Here is a 22218-nt window from a genome sequence, read left to right on the forward strand (position 1 = left end):
AAATGGAGAGGCATTTTTGAATATTTCAAGGGGGCGCCATTTGAGCCATTTTGTTACATGTTTTCGTAACGTTGCAAGATTATTGAACGTTATGCAAAGCCACATGTATGTCCAAATTTTTGTGAGTTTTCGTGCATGTTCAAGCCTCCAAATGTAAACTCCTACTGTGAACCGATAAAAATTTCACATTCGATCCAAAATACCCGATTTCCTGTTGGATTTGGAAAACGGGTGCAAGAGACTTTTTGGAGCAGTTTTGCACAAGGTATCGACTCCCCAAATTTCATCACTCTATGTTAAAAAAACCTAATAGGAAACGCCTTTTTGAAAAATTCAAGGGGGCGCCACTGAGGCATTTTGTTACATTTTTTCGTAACATTGCAAGATTATCGAACGTTATCCAAAGCCGCATGTATGTGCAAATTTTTACGAGTTTTTGTGCATATTCAAGCCTCCAAATGTAAACTCCTACTGTGAACCGATGAAAATTTCACATTCAGTCCAAAATACCCGATTTCCTGTTGGATTTGGAATACGGGTGCAAGAGACTTTTTGGAGCAGTTTTGCATAAAGTATCTACTCCCCAAATTTCCTCGCTCTATGTTGAAAAAACCCAATAGGAAAGGCCTTTTTTAAAACTTCTTTCTGTCGCCACTAGTTGGCACTGTAGAGTTGATGCAAATGACCCCTACAAGAACCTTCAGGGTATGACTCTCAACAAACACGGGAAGTTTGGCGCAGATATGTTGTATATCTGCCGAGTTATGACTGTTCAAAGTTTTTTGCGTGACAAATTGTTGATGTTCATTTTCACTTTCCTGTTTGGACCCCTCCGCCTCAACGAAACCTCAATATTTTTCATCAGGCACCTGAACACAGGTCTTAAGGCTCCCCTGATGCAGGTTTGAGGTCAACAGATTTTTTCCCTTGGAGGAGGAAACTGTCTCGTAAAAAAAGGCATTTCCTGTTCTCACTAGGGGGCGCTAGACCTAACGGGTAATATTTCAATGCACTCGTGTTAAGGGTGGGATACCACACATACATGCCAAATATGAAAAAGATTGAACGTTGTGTCAAGGAACTATTAGTCATTTACTGAATTTGTCATTTTGCCGAAAAAATGGCCGACTTTGGCACCACGCCCAGGTCAGACCCGTGAATGAAAACGCACCATTTTCAAAACTTAAGATTTCATATGTCTCCTGAACAGTCTCACCAATTTTGAAGATGATCCAACTTACTCCCTCGGCGAAAAGGTCTCAAATGTGCACCCTGTAAATCGATAAAAATTTCATATTTGATCCAAAATAACCGATTTCCTGTTGGGTTTGGAATATGGGTGTATATGCTTTTTTGGAGCAGTTTTAGACAAGGTATAGACCTCCCAAATTTCATTGCTCTACGCTGACAAACCCTAATGTTATAGGCCAATTTTAAAATTTCAAGGGGGCGCCACTGAGCCATTTTGTTATATTTTTTTGCAACGTTGCAAAATTATCGAAATTTACAATTTTCCGGACGTATGTGCAAATTTTGGTGACTTTTCGTGCATGTTCAGGCCTCCAAATTGGCCGTTTTCATTTGCCCTGAAAAAAAAATAATAAAATAAAATAAATAAATAATCCTTTGCAAAACAATAGGGCCTTCGCACGCTTAGTGCTCGGGCCCTAATAATAATCCTTTGCAAAACAATAGGGCCTTCGCACGCCTAGTGCCCTAATAACTAGGCCTGCAAGCAGGACTGAACGGGCCCTCGCAATCTAGCGCAACTCGGACGTCACGCAACTCGGACTGTGTGCAGGTCAGGCTGGTGGCAGATCCTCCTCTCTAATCATCTCATTAGAACCTAACATGCTCGAAAGTCGCCTATTTACATTCCCACACCCAAGAGATAAAAACCCCTATTAGAGAGAGTACTACAAAAAAGGAGCCACTACTGAGCTGTGCAGCCAAGCCCTTATTCAAAACTAAAATTAATCTTCTAACTGGGCCAATTCGACCAAGTGTGCCAAATATTGTGGCTCTATAAGCTGCCTGAGTCTCTGAAAAAAAATATTTCCTTTAAATGGCGAACAAAGGGTCGTCACGGCAACAGACAGAGACACGTGGACATGGGCCGTAAATAAGTTTTTTAATAGGTCTTGAAACTACAATGACCAACCTGAAAAGAACTGGACATGTATTGGAAAAACGAGTGACTTTCTATTGCCACTAGTTGGCGCTGTAGGGTTGATGCAAATGAGCCCTACAAGGCCCTTCAGGGTATGACTCTCAACAAGCACGTGAAGTTTGGCGCAGATATGTTGTATATCTGCCGTGTTATGACTGTTCAAAGTTTTTGGAGAGAAAAATTGTTGACAGTCATTTTCACTTTCCTGTTTGGACCCCTCCGCTTCAACGAAACTTCAATATTTTTCATCAGGCACCTGAAGACAGGTCTTAAAGCTTCCCTTATGCAGGTTTGAGGTAGATTGATTTTTTCCCTTTAGAGAAGGAGTGTGTCCCGTAAAAAAGGGCATTTCCTGTTCCCACTAGGAGGCGCCAGGCACAAATGGTAAATTTTCAATCCAGTCCTGCTCAGGCTGGTATACCTCACACACATGCCAGATTTAAAATAGATTGAACGTTGTATGAGGGAGTTATCAGTCATTTTCCGAATTCGGTGTTTTGACGAAAAAATGGCCGACTTTGGCACCCCGCCCATGTCAGGCCCGTGAATGAAAACACACCATTTTGATAACTTAAGATTTCATATGCCTCATGAACAGTCTCGCCAATTTTGAGAATGATCAAACTAATTCCCTAGGTGCCAAGGTGTAAAATGTGCACACTGTAAATCGATAAAAATTTCACATTCAATCCAAAATACCCGATTTCCTGTTGGGTTTGGAATACGCATGCAAGAGACTTTTTGGAGCAGTTTTGTACAAGGTATCGACTCACCGAATTTCATCCCACTACGTTGAAAAAACCTAAATGGAGAGGCCTTTTTGAAAATTTCAAGGGGGCGCCACTGAGCCATTTTGTTACAGGTTTTCGTAACGTTGCAAGATTATTGAACGTTATGGAAAGCCGCATTTATGTCCAAATTTTTGTGAGTTTTCGTGCATGTTCAAGCCTCCAAATGTAAACTCCTACTGTGAACCGATAAAAATTTCACATTCGATCCAAAATACCCGATTTCCTGTTGTATTTGGAATACGGGTGCAAGAGACTTTTTGGATCAGTTTTGCATAAGGTATCTACTCCCCAAATTTCCTCGCTCTATGTTGAAAAAACCCAATAGGAAAGGCCTTTTTTAAAACTTCTTTCTGTCGCCACTAGTTGGCACTGTAGAGTTGATGCAAATGACCCCTACAAGAACCTTCAGGGTATGACTCTCAACAAACACGGGAAGTTTGGCGCAGATATGTTGTATATCTGCCGAGTTCTGACTGTTCAAAGTATTTTGCGAGACCAATTGTTGACGATCATTTTCACTTTCATGTTTGGACCCCTCCGCTTCAACGAAACCTCAATATTTTTCATCAGGCACCTGAACACAGGTCTTAAGGCTCCCCTGATGCAGGTTTGAGGTCAACAGATTTTTTTCCCTTGGAGGAGGAACCTGTCTCGTAAAAAAAGGCATTTCCTGTTCTCACTAGGGGGCGCTAGGCCTAATGGGTAATATTTCAATGCAGTCGTGTTCAGGCTGGGATACCGCATATACATGGCAGATATGAAAAAGATTGAAAGTTGTGTCAAGGAATTATTAGCCATTTACTGAATTCGGTGTTTTGCCGAAAAAATGGCCGACTTTGGCACCACGCCCAGGTCAGACCCGTGAATGAAAACACACCATTTTAGAAACTTAAGATTTCATATGTCTCCTGAACAGTCTCACTAATTTTGAAGATGATCCAACTAACTCCCTCGGTGAAAAGGTCTCAAATGTGCACCCTGTAAATCGATAAAAATTTCATATTCGATCCAAAATAACCGATTTCCTGTTGGGTTTGGAATATGGGTGCCATGCTTTTTTGAAGCGGTTTTAGACAAGGTATAGACTCCCCAAATTTCATTGCTCTACGCTGACAAACCCTAATGTTATAGGCCAATTTTAAAATTTCAAGGGGGCGCCACTGAGCCATTTTGTTACATTTTTTTGCAACGTTGTTAAATTATCGAAATTTACAATTTTCCGCACGTATGTGCAAATTTTGGTGACTTTTCGCGCATGTTCAGGCCTCCAAATTGGCCGTTTTCATTTGCCCTGAAAAAAAAAAAAAAAAAAAAAAAAAAAAAAAAATCCTTTGCAAAACAATAGGGCCTTCGCACGTCTAGTGCTCGGGCCCTAATAACAGCTGACTGCTGCAACATGCGACCGCCAACTTCGCTCTCACGCCGCACTCTTCTCCTCACTTACGCTTTGTCACCACTCTGCTGTCCGATGGCCCCTTCGCGGGCCCGCACCCAGTTAAGGACATTACATTATGCAGAAAATGGTGCTGAAAACAAAACGCAAATGCCCACTTGCCATGCTGTGGGACTTTCCTTTTTTTCTTTCTTTGCTATGTTCTTTTCTGACTCGTTTTGAACTGTCTTCCTTCTTTTTGAAAAAAGACAGTAAATGCAACAGTCTTTTTGGCATGTTGAAATACCGTTTGATCCTGGCTGCTTGCTCCCACGATGCCGCAAATTTCAAGTTTTTTTTTTCTTTCAATGTCAGGATTGTGATTTGTTGGTCCAGCTTCTCAGTGCACCAACAAATCTCCGACTCTTTCATATGACCTTAATTTTCATAAACTACTTGCAATTCTTGGGATATGTTGTGTAAATGAATTTATGCATATTATTATTTTATTTTATACTGTAATGTCCTAACTGTGTGTAATATTCTGATATGTTTTTCAAGGCACCCTGAAGTGCATGCAACCTTTTGGTCACGTGACACGGGAGTGTGATAGAGAGGCACAGGCTCTATCTATCGCTCCGCACAGCCTGCCAAGAGCCCCAAGCTGTGTTCGTACTGTTAGCTCCATGTGTTAATAAAGAAACAAAGTTGTCAGCACGTCGTGTGTTTGATACCTTTTTCAACAAAAAGCTCATAACAAGACACTATGCACGATCTGTTTAAGAGATGCTGGGACTGGAGAGCTGTGAGTAGTAGGAGGCGAGGGGGGAATGAGTGAGAAGCAAAACTTTGTGGTCGAATGTGGCAGCAGTCCGCTATTATTTTGTTTTCTTATTGTTGCCACAATAAAGTGGAGAAAGCCATCAACTACTCATCTCCTTCTTTCCCACCAACGTTTTTATATTATTTTTTATGCACGAGAGCTGCCGGATCTGCCAAAATGAACATGAAGTCTGATTATTATTTTTTTTAAACAATGTCATCAGATAGACAAAAACATAAAATTATGTGCAAATGCCTGCATCTTCAAATCATGAAAATAATAACAGCCTATATTTCACCAATCTCCATTCCATGTCAGGTAGTCTAGGCACATTGTTTGCATCCTGATTAGCGTCTGGCTAATACATGTTAGGTCCAACATAAAATTCCAACCTCCTCTTCATCCTCCAACTCTTCAAAATCTTGGATCTCCTCCCTTGCGCTCGATCTATCGCTTATATCGCTGTTTGAATCATTGTTTGAAGGGCTTTGTATGGTGGCCGTATGGAGCGCTGCCATCGCTGTTCTCGGTGTGACGTATCACTTCCGAGTTCGTCCCCTTTCAGGCTCAAACTTCGGAAACGCGATTATTTTGTCAAATATACAACATATACATGAATTATTTTTACATGCTTTATTTGTTGGACAATACTTAATTACTTTAATTGTGACCCTATTTGGCATGTTATGAAATTACTTCACATTTGGTCTTTAAGAAAACTGAAGCACGCTAGCGTCCCGCCACCCATCATGGCCATGTTTTACAGAGGGACCATCAAGAGTATCCTCACCAGCTGCATCACAAAGTGCATTGATGATGTAACTCACAAGAAAATCATCATCATTTTGGCCAACCAGAAGCCATGTCCACAGGCTATTGAGAGCTCCGAAAAACCTGGGCCAGGCCACCTGTGCGGCCCGCTCGCCTAGCACCCGGACCGGCGATGACCTGCGCATCCGGCAGCGGAGAGGGGTGGCTGCTCCTCCAACTCCTCTCCTCTTGCCTCTCCATTGACTTCCACACATACACGCACAGAGCACATAAATCTACCACCTCATTAGAACTGCTTGGTAGTGTTGTATCGGTCGCGAACGATTCGGTCTTTTTGAACGAATTGTTTGGGTGAACGAGACCGAACTAATCACCATCTGCACTGATTCGTTCTATGAAGTTGGTGGCGCTTGTTCGCTGCGTGGAGGGCGTTGAGCAAGCGGCAGCGTCTTCTGACATCGCACACGACCAATCAGACGCCAGCCTCATCGCGGGCAGGGGAGGGAGCGGAAACAGAATCAAGGCGTCTGTCACTCATTTCCACGTGTGGCCAATAAGCAGCCAGCGTGCAGGCAGGGGGGAAAGACTGAGTTTTGTCACTTCCCGTTCAGTGATTCGGTCCTCCGGTGCCTGACCTAGCTTGCTGCTAACTTGACTTTCCAGTAATGACTATGCGGTGAACGAGTCATAAAATGAAAGGAAATGACTTTGTCACATATTTGTTAACGTGGAGCCTATCAAATGCTGCTCAAACAGACAAAACACCACACAAATCTAGCGAGCATGGTTTAGTGTACTACATTTCTCAACAGACTCGGGACTACCTATGACTGACAACATACTATCAATTTGCAGTAGTTAAAACACGGGTAGCTAAAAATAAATAAAAAAAAACACGGGTAGCTATGAGGCAAGCAAAAGTGAGCTGCGGTCGCGTGACGGCACTCACGGCAGTGAAGGGAGCAGAGAACTGTCACTATATGGAGGCTTCATGGCAGCGTTATTTACCTCATATGCGCACAGAAAAAAATATTTAGTATTATCACCATAATACTGATTTGCAATGAAACTATATACATGTCAATTTTTTCCGACTGTTTTATTATTTTTTTTTTTTTCGTGTCAGCGTGTCGGGTGTTGATTTGACGAATTATGTCCATCCGTCCATCATGTGCTACTCAAAAACAACGCACGCGGACACGGGAGATGTCGCAATATGTCTACATTTTTCTTAACAGACTAATGAGAGTAGAAAGGCAACATCGTAAAGAGCAAACAATTATTTCTCGTCAGCATTTGACAATCTGAGATGAGGGGGCGACAGGGGAGCTGACCGGATTATTTTATTTGTTAATACCAGTGCAAAAATTCAATACGATCATCTTAATACTGATTTGCAATTAAACTGTTGAATATCAAAATGTAGTATTGTTTTTATTTCAGAGCAGCACATTTGACAACTAGCTATTTACACTTCAGTTTTAACAATAGTGACCTAAAATAATAGTGATGAGCATAAAAACAAAAATACAACAGAGCGAGAGGTAAATATGATGTGTTGGTCGTTCCATATTTAGAAATTAAACTTTCGATTTATTTTTATTTTCGTGACAGCAAGCATGCTGCGTTGGCTGGTAGCATATGTGATCAAGATCATGCTAAAGAAAGTCCGTGTGCCCCCGACCCCAAACCCCCACTCCCCCCACAAAAGGAAAATGTTTAACCGGCTCCTAAATCGAAATGCAAGCACGAGCCATGACTTTGAGCCCATAGAACTAGGACAGACGACGCGGAAGTTCTCCCTCGCTTTTGCAGCAGCAGGAGGGAGCGAGACGAGGCTGTCTGTGAAAGCAGAATGATACCGCCTGTCACTCATTTCTGAAACTACGACGAGCGGTGCCTGTGTGCAAGAGAGGGAGGAACCAAGCAATGTCACTTCCCGTTCAGGTATACTGCGAAGCGGTCTTTGGTGATTCGTTCGGCAACGTCACTTCCCGTTCAGTAACTGAACGATTCGTTTGAGCGGGGAGGGAGATGAGGGGGGCGAACGATTCGTTGAACGATTTGTTTGAACGAATCTTTTTACTGAACGAACCGGAATGGATTCGTTTACTCAAGTGAACGACAGATCCCGTCACTACTGCTTGGCCCTTGCAATACACAACAATAGACTGTCTCAATTTTTGTCTGTCACTACATAACGTTATTATTGAAGAGAATGCCACCGGCCGCTAGGGGGCAGCGCCATTCCATAGTAATGTTATTCATCCCAACAGTGGGAGAGTTAGTAGTTGTGTGAGACGTTTATGCTGTTGCATTGTGCTATTTGTGCTCCACACGTTTCTGTTAAGTCTACTCTCTGTTAATGTCAATTATGTGTCTCTTGTATTTTGGCTTATATACAGTGGGGAGAACAAGTATTTGATACATAGTCAATGGGAAAACCCATTGGCAGTGTATCAAATACTTGTTCTCCCCACTGTATGTACAGAGATAGATGTGTTATCTGTTTTGTTAGTACTTGTTGTTCTGTTTACTTCTATTCAGTTAAGTTACTATGCTGTGGCTAAGTAGCTATTTTTCTTGTTCTTCAGGGTTCCCTCATCTTTGTCAATAAATGAGAATTATAAATTGACATTCAGGGGTATTTCTTCAATTATTATTATTACGAATGGTCCTTTTGTCAATTTTTGAAAGTCATGTTTGTGTTCCAATGTATGTATGTCTCAGCAAATGTTAATCCTGTATTATGTGATCTTCATAGCGATAGAAAGAGAAACGCAATTTTTTGTTTTATTTGTATGACCTGTGCCATAGACTTCGCTATCAGTTGATGGGACACCTCCCTTCCGGAAGGAGGCCGACACAGGCAGGCAGAGCTGTGATAAACTCAAACACGCTGCGTTCTAACACCGGAATTAGGTTGAAACAGGACGAAAGTTGTACTGCATACAAGCAGGCAGGAGTTTCTGAAGAGTCGTTTGGTCGAGGATTCAGGGTAATTATTATATAAAATAGCACCATGCATGCACTTTGAAACGTTGTGAAAAAAATGAATGGAATAAATTACTTTTGGTTGAGATATTTAAGTAAAAACAATGATAACTGCCCGTTTTTTTTTTTTTTTTTGCTTTTAACCAAGAATCTAGAGTGTTTTACGTTCATATCTATAAAAAAAATTCTGGGATGTATGCATTTGTTTAAAAGAATTTCCAACTTAAAAAGCTCTTTGTTTTATTACGGCTGCCACGTTGGATTACACAATAGCCTAATAGCTTGAAATATTTACGTTAAATGAATGCTACCTGCCCGTTTCTTTTTTAGTGTTGCTTTTAATCAAGAATCTAGACTGTTTTACGTTCAAATCTATTCAAAAATTCTGGGATTTACGCATTTTTGTTTACAAGAATTTTCAACTTAAAAAGCTCTGTTTTGTGACAGGCGCCATGTTGGATTATGTATCTCTAAATTGCAATGTAGACATTTCTGCGTCCATATTAAATAATAAAAATCAGCTTTTACGGGTTTTATTTTATGTAACATTTCAATCCACATGGCATCCTTCGGGATGTCCCTGTAGGACTCCCTGATGTACAGAGAGGACAAGAAGGAGCGCAGGGTTAGGTTCCTCTCCCTTTCCATGCGCCACAGGGACGGCTCCAGGCACCTGCTGGAGTTCCTGGCGGCCTAACAACCGACCTTGCAGGGGGAAAAGGTGCCAGGAGAGGCACAACACCATTTTGCCGCACACCAGCAGGTCCCTCTTCAACTGTTTTCGGTCAAACTTCTCCAAGGATGTGACTACAGAAGTGAGGAAGAACAAAGCTTTGGAGTGACCACCGGCAGGAAGAGGAGCAGAGTCGAGGAGGGCAGGAAGGAGACGGTGAGGGACAGGGACTTGTACAAGTCCAAGAAGCTGACCAGGGCCCACAAGTCATAAGCCAGGAGGCTATGTGACTGTTGAAAGACGAGGGCCAGATAGCTGACAAAATGTGCAGAGGCAATTGTGACATTGGAATTCAGTAAGTTCAATAAGTTGTCATTGTATATAGAAAATTGCTAATTTTGCTTTTGTTGAATAAAATTAAGATGATTCTGCATGCTTTCCACATGTATGAAGTTTCTGATGTGAAAATGGAGTGATTTATTAGCTGTTGAAAACTTAAGGGAGGTGCCTGTTTTGATTTGAGGTCGCTAGCGGCTTAGGTTATGAAAAGATTTGAATTTTAAGGTTTTTAAAATAGGCCTCTAATGGAATAGCCCGTGTCCTAGAGTGCAGAGTCTACTGCACCGATCCACCTCATCTCCCCTTCCATTTTCCGTCACTTGTGAACAAGACCCTGTGATACCTGAATTCCTTCACTTGGGGAAGGACCTCAACCCTGGAGAGAGCATTCTTCCTTTTCCTGGGACCATGGTCTGGATTTGGAGGTGCTGATAATCCGACCGCTTCATATTGCCCTACGAACTGTTCCAGTGAGAGTTGAAGGTCGTGGCTTGTTGAAGGCAACACCTGGAAACGGAACCCACTTACAACTACTTACTACACAGACCAAAGTCTGATACCTGTCATACAGGGACACGGGGGCAGCAGCATCCCCCGCATCAGGGATTCCGATACCCTACACTCCTGGAGCACCCCCCACAGGACTCCCCAAGGGACACGGTCGAACGCCTACTCCAAGTCCACAAAACAAATGTAGAATGGTTGGGTGAACTCCAATGACCCCCCGAGAATCCTGCCGAGGGTGTTGGAGCTGGTTCAATGTTCCGCGGCCCAGACGAAAACCACACTGCTTCTCTTGAATCTGAGATCCGACTTCCTGATGGACCCTCCTCTCCAGTACCCCTGAATAGACTTTTCCGGGGAGGTTGAGGATTGTGATCCCCCTATAATTGGAACACACCCTCCGGTCCCCCTTTTTAAAAAGAGCGACCACCACCCCGATCTGCTAATCCAGAGTCACTGTCCCCAATGTCCATGTGATGTTGCAGAGGATATAGAAATGAAAAACTTTTTAATCAATTAGATATTTGAACTGTAAATAAAATATAGCATTAGTGAGCTCAAACTGTGAGTCATTATAGCATTCTGTTATTATTTTACGCAATCTTGGGTAAATGTCCTTCATTACCGTAATGCATTGCTTTCATGAGAATGACCTGGATGTGGAAGGTGAAGGCTAATGTGGTTCCTGTGGTAGTGTGGGAGTAAACGGGGCAATAACCCCCAAACTGGGGGAGTGCCTCCATCACATCCCGGGAACGACAATCAAAGCCGCTGTCTGGAAGAGCTAGGATACTATGCAGAAACCTCAAATTTCCAGGCCTCTGGTAGAGACTTGAGGATGAAACAGATACCACCTCGTGACAGGTGAGAGGGAAACTTTTTTGTTTTAAAATAAACGGAATAAACAAAAATTCCAAAATGTTCAGCAACTGCAAAAAAAAAAAATCAAGAAAATTATAACTAAGATAACGGAATTATCACACTGGATTTTTAAAAATTAATTTCCATAAAACAAAATACTGAAATTTAAATTGTTTCCTACATTGATTTCAACATGACAGGTTATCACTCCATAGGAAATGGAGAGTTGCTATTTAAGTGACTAGCTTCATCTCGTGTACTAAAAATTGAGAAGTGCAAAAGGATGTAGGCTGAACTCAAGCTTCTTGTGCGGCTATATTCATTCATACTTTTGTCATTTTAGACAAAAGGCATGACAGTAAGCCTGTCGCAATATGCAATAATTCCATTTATCGCGCGATAAATAAAAATGAAGGCGGTAATTTTTCTGCTGCGATTTATCGCCTCGCGTGCACGTGCGTGCGCGCGTGCGGCAGACGTGCTGTTAAAAGTTCGCCAAAATGCATCTTCGTTCAATCCGGCAAAAACTAGCGCCGGAGCCAATCGTTCCCATTATATCCTATTGTTCAACGTATACCGGCCGCCTTAGTGCTCCGGTGTGACTGTGGACCATCTATGGCGCGCCGGTATTGTTGACGTGTGGGCGCTCCCGTCAGGATTGACATTTCACGCGGGGCGGCTATTTTTCGGCACAACGCCGAATATTTACAACGAAGTCCGCCAAAATATTGTTACTGACTTGGCTGCTACGAACAACCTCGCTTTGACAACGAACAGCTGCTTCAAACTCGTCCTGTTTATGAAAGTCGATTGTCATTACATCATATGCTGGTGTTGTGTAGTAATGAGCAGACGTGACTACAGCGGCGCTTGCTAACATTAGATATCATGAAATGGCAAACTAGATGCACTACGTCCCATGCCATTGGCTACGTGAGCCCAGAGTGATTATGGGACACATAGTCCATATACTACATCGATGAATTCTAAACTGTCACGACTGAATGGAAGTTAAGAAGGCCAAATCAATCCATACCAGTGACTATAGATAATGTTGCAAATATTGTTAATTCAGTACGTGACACAGATGGATTCGGACCACAAATAGGATGTCTTGCTCATGTAGTAAACCTAACTGCTAAGAGAGCTGTAGCAATCAACAGTGTGCCCTGCCTCACTTTACAAACAGTAAAGATTGTTCCGAGCACTTTTATACAAAAATTTTTCAGATCAGTAGGATAGTAAGCACATAAATATTATGCCCTAAAATGCATGTTTATATGATGGCAATTTAATTTTTGCTCGTTTGCTTGTAAAAAAAAAAAGAAAAAAAATATATAATTGGTTTTTTTTTTCCAGAGCATTAAATTTATTGAATCGGATCGAAACTTGTGTCCCCCATATTAAAAATCGTACCAAACCATGACTTAACTGTATCATTTCATCCCTATGGAACACCATTAAAGAAGCTATGACGGGAAAAGTTTTCATTTGCCTAAATGCTTAAGTTATTAAGTGCAATTTTTTTTAAACACATTTTATTTATTCTGTGTTTCTGTGCGGTATCAATATTGCTGTTTTTTACTTAAGAGGCATGGTCTATTGTTTGTAGTTGTGATTTCTTAAAAAGTATTTTTGAATTTAAGAGTAAATATTTATCGCGTTTAAATGGGTGTACTTGATCTATTAATATATACTGTATTCTCACTGTGTTATTGTAAATTGGTTAAAAAAAAATTGGGGGGTTGGGGGGGCAATAATATCGCATATCGCAATAATTTATGAGAATAATTATCGCACACTAAAATTTGTTATCGCGACAGGCCTACATGACGGTATCATTGGTAACTCACCTCCCAGCGCCAGGATCATGTGACCGAGCGGCGGTCCGCTGTCGTCGATGAAGAAAATTCTCTTCATGTATAGAGAAACAAAATGGCCGTAGTAGACCTCGTCAAACCTGAGCACACAAACACACGCGCATGCGTTATTGCGAGCCCTGTCCTGTTACATCTTTTGCCTCATAGCGTGAGCATTACACGACGGAGTTGGGGTACGCAAGACGCCCCATCCTGGTCCAAAAGGCAAGCAGAGTGACCATAAGCAGCGGCAAGTCCACGTGGGCCTGCACCACTAGGGGGAGCCGTGGCGCCGCCATCCTCGACGACGACGCACGCTGTTGAAACTGGACGACAAGAACCGGGTGTTTTGTCAGGGATAGTAGACATCTATTAGCTTCGCTTATTGACTGCCACGTCAGGTCACAGAGTATGTGTTGTGGTAGTTGGACAAAGTGGGAAATTGATATTGAAAACAGCGATTGACGCCCAATCCATTTCAACCAAGGGATTGAACCGCTCGGTTAACATGGATTGGACATCTATTGCCATCGATAGCAGACAAAGAGTTATGCTACGTCAAATAAAACAAACACAAAAAAGTCAATTAACAAAATCCCCGGAGCAAATCACTCATAGGCACCTCTGATTTGACACCCCCCCCAGTTATTTTAAAAAAAAATAATTTGTTAAAACTTTAATAAATAATTTTAAATAATTTTATTTAAATGATTTTTAAAAAATAATTTTTTATATTTACTTCTTAGCACTTTTTTTTTTTTTTTTTAATGTTTGTTTAGGGATGTCCTGATCTGATCACATGATGGGAAATCGGGACAATTGCACCATTTTTCAGAGGATCAGAATCGGGTGAAAAGCATCGGGTTTTTAATTAAAAAATACATTTATGTTATTCTGCTTCATGCTTGTAGAGCGGCTGCTGCTTTTCTTGGTCAGTAGTGCCCTGGAGTTAGCTATTTAATAGAATAGAATAGAATAGAATAGCCCTTTATTGTCATTATACAGTTGTACAATAAAATTGTGGAGCATCTCCCTTTACAGTGCAGGACAAGTAAAAAAAAATCTCAAAAGTGGCTTGTAATAATAAAGTATAAAATCTAAATAAATATAAAATAGGTATGAGGTAGTCCTATGTTCAGGCAGAGCAAATAATTGAAGTAGCAGCAGTTGACAGTGAAGGCATTGAATATTGCACAAGTAAAAATTTCGAAAGTGGCTTGCAAGAATAAAAGTATAGAATCTACCATTTTTTTTCCGGTATCGGATCAGGACTCGGTATCGGCAGATTCTCAAAATCAGGTGACTGACTCGGGTACAAAAATATGCAATCTGGACATCCCTAGTTTTCTTTGAAGCCTTTAATTTTATTAACGCATGATTACATTGGATAAATTAAAATTTTTCCAGGACCTGGTTTGTAAATCGAAATTTTCATGTGACGAGCGGGATTTTCCCATGAGAATACATTATAATTCGATGAATTCGTTCCACAGCCCAAAAACTTACGCTAAATCCTTCATGAATACTATTACGAATGGCAATTACACAGAAAAACAAAATCAATTATAAATACAAATCAGAATAATAATAATGAATTGGAAATGTAGTGGTACCATGTAGTGGTATTTATATTATATGGCAGAAAACACTCAGGTGGCGGAAAGTTTTGCTCTGAGACCCCCAATTTGGCCAAATTTCAAAATTTTCCTATATGCAAGTACGATAAAGAAAACTTCAAATCTCTATTTTCTAGTGAAAGAAAAATTTTGAACAGGAGGGCATTTTTGACACCTGAAAAGTAGTTCAAATCAGGTATATTAAAAATACACATTTTTAAGACCTTTGAAATTTTCTTTAAGTTTCTCAATTACAAAAAAAGGTTTTCAACGCCCATCCCGGTGCATAATAAATAACAAACACTTCACTTCGAAACAAACTTTATTTTGTCAATTTCTTAAAAGATGATTTCCCCACTCGTTGTCATTTCATTGTCGTTGGGTGAAAGGACAAGGACACATATGAAAAAGATGTAACCGTTACCTCAGGACCATGACATGCTTTTTTGACAGAACAAAAAAGGAGTGCTCAAGATTTTCTTTTTCAAATATTTACCCCTTTAAACGTTTTTTTTGGGATCAATTATTTATCATCTAAAATATGGCAAAATGTGACAGTGACAAAAAAAATACAACAAAGCCATAGTTATGAGGTAAATATCCGTGAACTGTTTAGAGTCACAATTTTTGTCATTGTGACGTAATTTGTTTAAAATTTAAAAATATGTGAGTGAATCATTTTTTGAAGTCGTTTTTTTAAAAACTAAGTATTAGACATCAATTAATGATTCAAAGCTAAGAATGACATTTTGAATAATAAATATAATTACTCAACAGCAACAATGCACACAAACCATGACGACACAGGCCCACAAATTTTACATTTGTTTGCGCAGTAATGAAGTAATGAAATGCTAGAATTCAAATCACCTTAGCCAATCACTTGTCCGAATCGAGACAGCCAGTGTCTTTGACCCCCCTGATTGGATTATGAACCGATAGGGGTGTTTCACTCCAGAAACAAAACATTTCCCGTTTCATACGTCACGTGATTTGAAGCAAGCTCAGGAGCAGTGGTTCAATGGAAATATACGTCATTGGTTCGAAGCACGTTTTGGAGATTCAATTTCAAGCTGCCATCACTACTGCTATCCAAGAAAAGCACATAAACAGGACACACTCGTCTTGTTAACCATAATTAATAAAGATACACGATAATATCGGCTACCGATAATTATCGGCCGATAATGGCAATTATGACGTCACACAGATAATACAGATAATAAAAAAATCAACCAATAATGCAATCCGATAATTATATACTTGATTTAGCCTCCAAATGTGCGCAACCAAGCAGTTTTCTCCACTTCTTCACTGCCGCCTGCTCAACCCCTCCCCTCTCTGAAGCCCCTGTGGGAGGAGGGGTTTAGGAGTACGGCGTCATAGAGGAGGCGGTGTTACACATCAGTGTTGACACTGTTGAGGCGCTCTCACTAGCGTGCGTTGCTTTTCCCGTGTGTGAAATGAAATAAACGATGCTCTCGCCATCTACAAAGCAGTTCCTCAAGGCCTAAAGAAAGCGTCCTCATTGAACACCACTAGCACTAACCCAGCAGCCATTTAAAACTGCATCACAATGATTTTTGGAACGAATATGAGGCTGCTGCTAGCACGAATGCTAAAGCTATTGTTAACAAATAAACTATAAAGGAAGCTACAAGGCTTGTGACGACACAGAGACGCTGCGGTCCTCCCGGAGTCGGGGTGTTTGGGAATGCAGCCCAAAGCGAGTGGTAAACTCCCATCTATGGCTAAACACCTCACGAGATCGATAGTTGACAAGTAGCTGTCTTCCGACGGAGCCCGCCGGTCCGGCAGGCCGCCGCCTCGCCCTAGGCGGGTAGAGGATGAGAGCAGAGCCATGCACCGAATGCGCCGCAGCAAGCCGGCCGGGGCGGGCGGATATCCGGTACGAACTTAGCTGCCGCCGCCACTCCAGTTCAAGACAGAGGCCTGGCGCGGGTGCTAATTTGGCAGCCGGGCGGACTGAAGGGCACAGGCGGGAGGAAATTCCCGAAATGACCTGATAGCCAAATCCCTGGATGAAAAAATAATGCAGTTTATACGACCACGATTCTTCGTGAAAGACATGCCGATCACATCAGTTTTACCACGGACATTTACACAGGTGATGTCAACAAACCATGTTTATCATGACGGCACAGTGGTTAGTTGATAATTGTAACATGCACCAAACGACACAAAGAAGTCATCCAGTCAGTAATGCATTCAGTACGCTTTAAATTTATGACGTCTTAATCAGATCATTCTTCTTAAATCTAGTCAAATAATTTTCCCCATCTTGTTTGAGTGTTGAAGACTAGTTGAATGCGCCAGATTATTCAACTTACTTGAACTAAATATTGCAATTTGTTCTTATTAAGCCCAAACATCTAAAAAAAATAAGGTCATTTTCACCTAAATCAAATAATGTTTTGAACCATACATATTCTTGAATAAAGAACATTTCTGACAAGTTTTTTTTTTTTTTTTTAGGATTATGTATAATAATTTATTGCTTAAAATAAGGCTGTTAATCTCATTTTCAGCTGGCCATTTTTCTTCAAGAAATCTGAGTGAAATATACTTGAAGTGCTGGCAGTTAATTTAACTTATTTCCAATAGATTTACACTGAAAACAAGGGACTTTAACTAGTCTTAAGGAGCTGTGTTTTTGCTGTGTAGTAATGTTATACTTTAGGAATGGCATACTTTTAAAGCCATTTTTGTGCATCTTATGTATTTACTCCGTAAGTAATTGTTGCCAAAAGTTTACCATTACACAATGTCAGACAATCTGTCTTTATTTAGATGTTGGAATTTACTACTACTACTACTTGTTCACATTTGATGTTGAAAAAAAAAGAGCAATATTATTTTTGCACAGCAATATTTTCTCTTGTGTATACTTTAAAATTTTACATAAATCTTTAATAAAATTAACGGCTTGACATTATCGGTTATCGATTGGAACGAGGAGGAAATTATCGGTTATCCGTATCGGCTGAAAAATGCATTATCGTGCATCACTAATAATTAACCTTAGTTAGAGTTATTAACTTAGTTAATTAACCTAACCACAATTAGGCACTTGGAAAAAGATTTAGAAGTCATCTTTTTCAGTTTTTTTTTTTAAGCTATTCCTCAGTCAATTTTTATTTTTTTAAATCACATTTTCAGTAAATATTCTTTGACATGTTCTTGACATATGACCAAAAACTTGACCTTTGACCTAATTAGGCACAACCTCGACCTCTTCCCAATCACAATAAGGATTCACAAATAGGGCCACATTTTCTGTCAAATCATCTTGTTTGGAATGTATTTATTATTGTATTCCTGAAAAATAATGGCATATTACCGAACCTGTGACCTTACAATTAGAGATGTCCCGATCCGATATTTGGATCGGATCGGACGCCGATATGGGCAAAAAAATGCGTATCGGTATTGGATCGGAACACAGGCAAAATTCCGATCCAGACTTCCAATCCAGTTTTTTTTTTAAAGTCCGGTTTCACCGATTTACATAATCCATTCCAGTTTTTGCTTCGGTTTTCCCTAAAATCCGGTCCGCATTTTACGGCACACCTTCAACACACTACATCTACATTACCGTCTCCCAATTTACCCAGAGACTTTATCGGTAAAAATGTCAGCTGTGTGGGATCATTTCACCCTAAAGGACGACAAAGACGAAGAGGCAGAGAGCAACATATGCCACAATAAAGTCAAGCGTAGTGGTAAAGCTGTAAGAAGTTTTAATGCAACCAACCTAATCAAGCATTTAGCGAAATACCACCACAAACAATATGAGGAGTATGTTAAGAAAACCGAAGACAAAAAGAAAGGTCCTACGCAACTAACACTGGCAGAAACTTTTGCTATGCGTGACAAACTGGCACTCGACAGTCCCAAAGCCCAGGGAATAACAAGAGTCATTGCCGAAGAATTCATTCTGGATGAGCCATTATCTCACGTGAGTAAAGACGCACCATCCAACATGCGATTCGGCCGCTGAAGATTCGAGAATGATTCACAAACATCCAAATTCCGATGATTTAAATATGTCAAGTAAAGCGGAACTAATACACAGCGCGGTCTTCGGGACGCAATGCGGTGAGAAACTGACCGCATTGCGTCCCGAAAGTAAACATAACTTGTCTAAGACCCGGGTAATGCCAATGCTCAACTCACGGCTTTAGCTCAACTCATGCCGCTGGATAAAAAACACAAGAATACCTGACTTCTGCTGACGGCCGCAACAAACTACGTCAACTTCGTTTCACTGGAGATAATAGATATCATATGTATATAGAACCAGATGCTACACGACAGACACGACTGCGTGAGCAACATTGAAGTATTGAAAACCAGATGCGTTAGTAAACAGCCACCATCTTAAAGTGCATGTGACATGAAAAAGCATGTTTATTTCATAATACACGCGGTATTTTATGCTCCTGAATGACATGGACTGCTTGGATGTGTGTGGAAGCGATCGCTATATTTATTTAGCTTTTTGAATCCCGCCCCATGAAAATGAGTGACTTCCGGCTTCGGTCTTGCATTGAGGAGGAGGGCGCTGTGACGTGTACGGTAGAAGACGTCCTCTTCACTATACAGCGTACTGTTGTGTATGAGGACGAAGGATTCAGCTGATTTTGCGGATTAATAAGTTTATTTTTCGCATCACGCCAGCCAAACGGCTGCAGAAAAATCATTCTGTATGCGCCTTTTTGGAGTTTCAAAAGGTTCCCATTCACCTTGGATATTTACCCTAGATGCAAAATGACAGACTCAACGGCGTTAGCAACAGCCGCCATCTTAAAGCAGAAGACTTCCCTAGTAGGCTGTTGTGAACCTTCCAAGCGAACCTAATTCACTTTTTATCTAAAATACTCCTTAATCGGCAAAATCTTGACTTGAATCTATCTTCAAAACAGTTTTAAAACATGTCAAAAGTAGACAGAAGGGAAATTATGGAATAACGGGAGCAATTTTAACAACTTTAACAGTTGATTCGCAAAATTAAATAAATTGAATGTAGTTTAAAGCTGCTGATACAGAATGGGGACTTGAGTATTTTATTTACTGTTTTAAAATGTTAACTTGATACTCAAATAGTCGTTTATTTAAACCTGAGAGGCTTTTTATACAATTTTTGTAACTAATGCACGAAACATTAAAAGCATCTAATAGCTTGGGGGATTTTTGGGATTTTCCACTGAGGTTGTTGGTGTGCTTTGCTTTTTTAAGACAGTTTACAATATTATTTGCACGTTTTACTGACTGACTATGCCATTTCTGTTTGTTATTTATAATGTTTTGTGTTTGTCACTGAATAAACAGGTCAGTTTCTTGTTATTCAAACTCACCTAATTCAGCTGGCTAGTTGTTATCAAGGGTACTAAAACCTTTTTCAACATGAGTCTGACAACTAAGTGGGGAGGCTAAATAACTTTAAACTTTAACACATGCTCAGATAGGTCGGTATCGGTATCGGCCAGTATCGGTATCGGATCGGAAGTGCAAAACAATATCGGTATCGGATCGGAAGTGCAAAAACCTGGATCGGGACATCCCTACTTACAATGAGTGACTTTTTACCAGTAAAATGACCTACATTTAAAAAAATGCACACTTGATACATTCTTCGTCTGACAATAATAAGGAACATGCTGATTTCCTTAATCTAAATAACATTAAAATATGAAAGAAATCTGTTAGGTGCCATTACGTACAATTTAGATAGATTGTAGCGCTCAGCAGAATAGAATGGAGTTCAAAACCATATCTACAGGCATATGCCTATGAGCCAATATGGCTAGGCCGAAGGCATCACCATGGCAACTTCATATTTCATACACAAGTAATATAAAACATAAACAACAAGCTAGCAAGTAAAAATCACATCTATATGTAATTTTACACCATCCATTATCACTTTGAAAAGTCCCCATTATTTAAATAAGTGACCTTAGCCAACCTCATTGTTCTTGAAATTAGCATTGGTGTATCCGCAATGTAGTCAGCTTCAAAACAAAACCATGACCCAGAATTTGGAGTAAACAACAAAGTTTCTGTGACGATAGTTTCAAGGCTTGCCACAAGAGGGCATGCGGGGCTGGGGTGACGCCATTTTGGAGCTAGGGGGCGGGCCTACTACCATAGTGACCATAAGTGATCAGAGTGACGAGAAGAAAAGGCGGTCAGCCGCTAGCATTAGCCTGGCTAGCTGTCGGTGCTGAGAAATGTACTCACGGCGGTGACGTCAGGCCAAACGGTTCATCGCGTCCAGGTGGACCGGGTCGAAAGTCGGTGCTTTGCCGCTACCCCGAGAGTTGGCGACGGCTTCTCTCTTCTTCTACTTCTTGGTGTCGCTATTCAGCGAGGTTGCCAGATGGGGAAGACAGTTTCCAGCCTTGTAAAACTCGCCCAGTTCAATAAAAAGCAGCCGGAATGTAAACATCACGTTCAAGATGAAATGTTTCCCGTTTATACAACTCTATTTATTTTTTGATATTTTAACCAGAAAAAAAAAAAAAAATCAACAGTGGCAGACACATTGTGTAGGTATCACTGCAGTTTCACCGAAATGCATCATGGGAGATGTAGTTCATAGAAAAGGTCCTCTGGTGGTCAGCAGGAATGATATACTGAACAATACAACTAAACTACAGTACTGTATTGTATTTTCATATCAACAAACCCCATCATTAATATATTTATTCATTAAACGTCTACAATACCCGTTTGTCAAAAGAAATACCTGTCCGAGTTTGAAAATAATTCAAAGAGCATTCTGGGTAAAATTTTGGGATTAGGGATGGGTGCCAAAAGCAGAATCAATGGGCAATTGAAGAGCTTTTCGGATTTCGCTCTTGAGTGTTTTACTCAGTTGAATTGTATTAAATGCATCATTTGCTGTCTGAAAAAGTCACATAAAAAAAAAATAAATAAATAATTGACCGCGTAGTTTTTGAGTTATGGCCATAGCAACACCATACCAACGAGGGACGCGCCATACTGCCAACCGCTATCTGATGACGTGACTTCCAGGGAGCCTCGCCACCACTCTGAACACGGAAATATAGCACCACGCTATCCTCGCCATATATTGCAAACATTTTCTGGGTTTTACTCGCGAGATTCGTCATGCCATCTCGATGTGTAGCGATGAATTCCTCACAGGAAGACTCGAGACTCTAAGAGTGGTCCAAAAAAACATCTCCTGCAAAGATTTGGATCGTTTTTCTGAGCATGCATACAGGTCCCCAATTGGCTCATTGTTTTCATCATTTCAGCGACGACAGCTTTGAAAACCTGCAACAATGCAACCTTGGTTTTACAAAGACGTAAGTAGAGACCCTTAATGGCTTTTATGATTCTAAAATTTGATCCACTTCTGTTGATAAACGAGGGGGACTCCTACTGCCTGTTTG

The 22218-nt window shown here is 40.7% G+C and overlaps 1 protein-coding gene across 5 annotated transcripts in view; it reads right to left on the reverse strand.

Annotated features, from left to right (window-relative positions):
* pomt1 (protein-O-mannosyltransferase 1) overlaps positions 1-22218 on the reverse strand; it is an 89979-nt gene that overhangs the window by 57583 nt on the left and 10178 nt on the right. For 2 of the 5 annotated variants that reach the window (XM_057824925.1, XM_057824928.1), the window contains exons 1-3: positions 21038-21150; positions 13338-13483; positions 13152-13258 (exon numbers count right to left, since the gene is read on the reverse strand). In XM_057824925.1, the coding sequence (XP_057680908.1) occupies positions 13152-13258; positions 13338-13456 (226 nt within the window). In that variant the 5' untranslated portion in view covers positions 13457-13483; positions 21038-21150. Of the gene's footprint in view, positions 1-13151; positions 13259-13337; positions 13484-20762; positions 21012-21037; positions 21167-22218 lie in introns of those variants that run through there. The other 3 variants (XM_057824927.1, XM_057824926.1, XM_057824929.1) reach the window with 3 other exon arrangements.

The sequence above is a fragment of the Corythoichthys intestinalis genome, chromosome 20, assembly GCF_030265065.1.
Source record: "Corythoichthys intestinalis isolate RoL2023-P3 chromosome 20, ASM3026506v1, whole genome shotgun sequence".
Taxonomy (NCBI): domain Eukaryota; kingdom Metazoa; phylum Chordata; class Actinopteri; order Syngnathiformes; family Syngnathidae; genus Corythoichthys; species Corythoichthys intestinalis.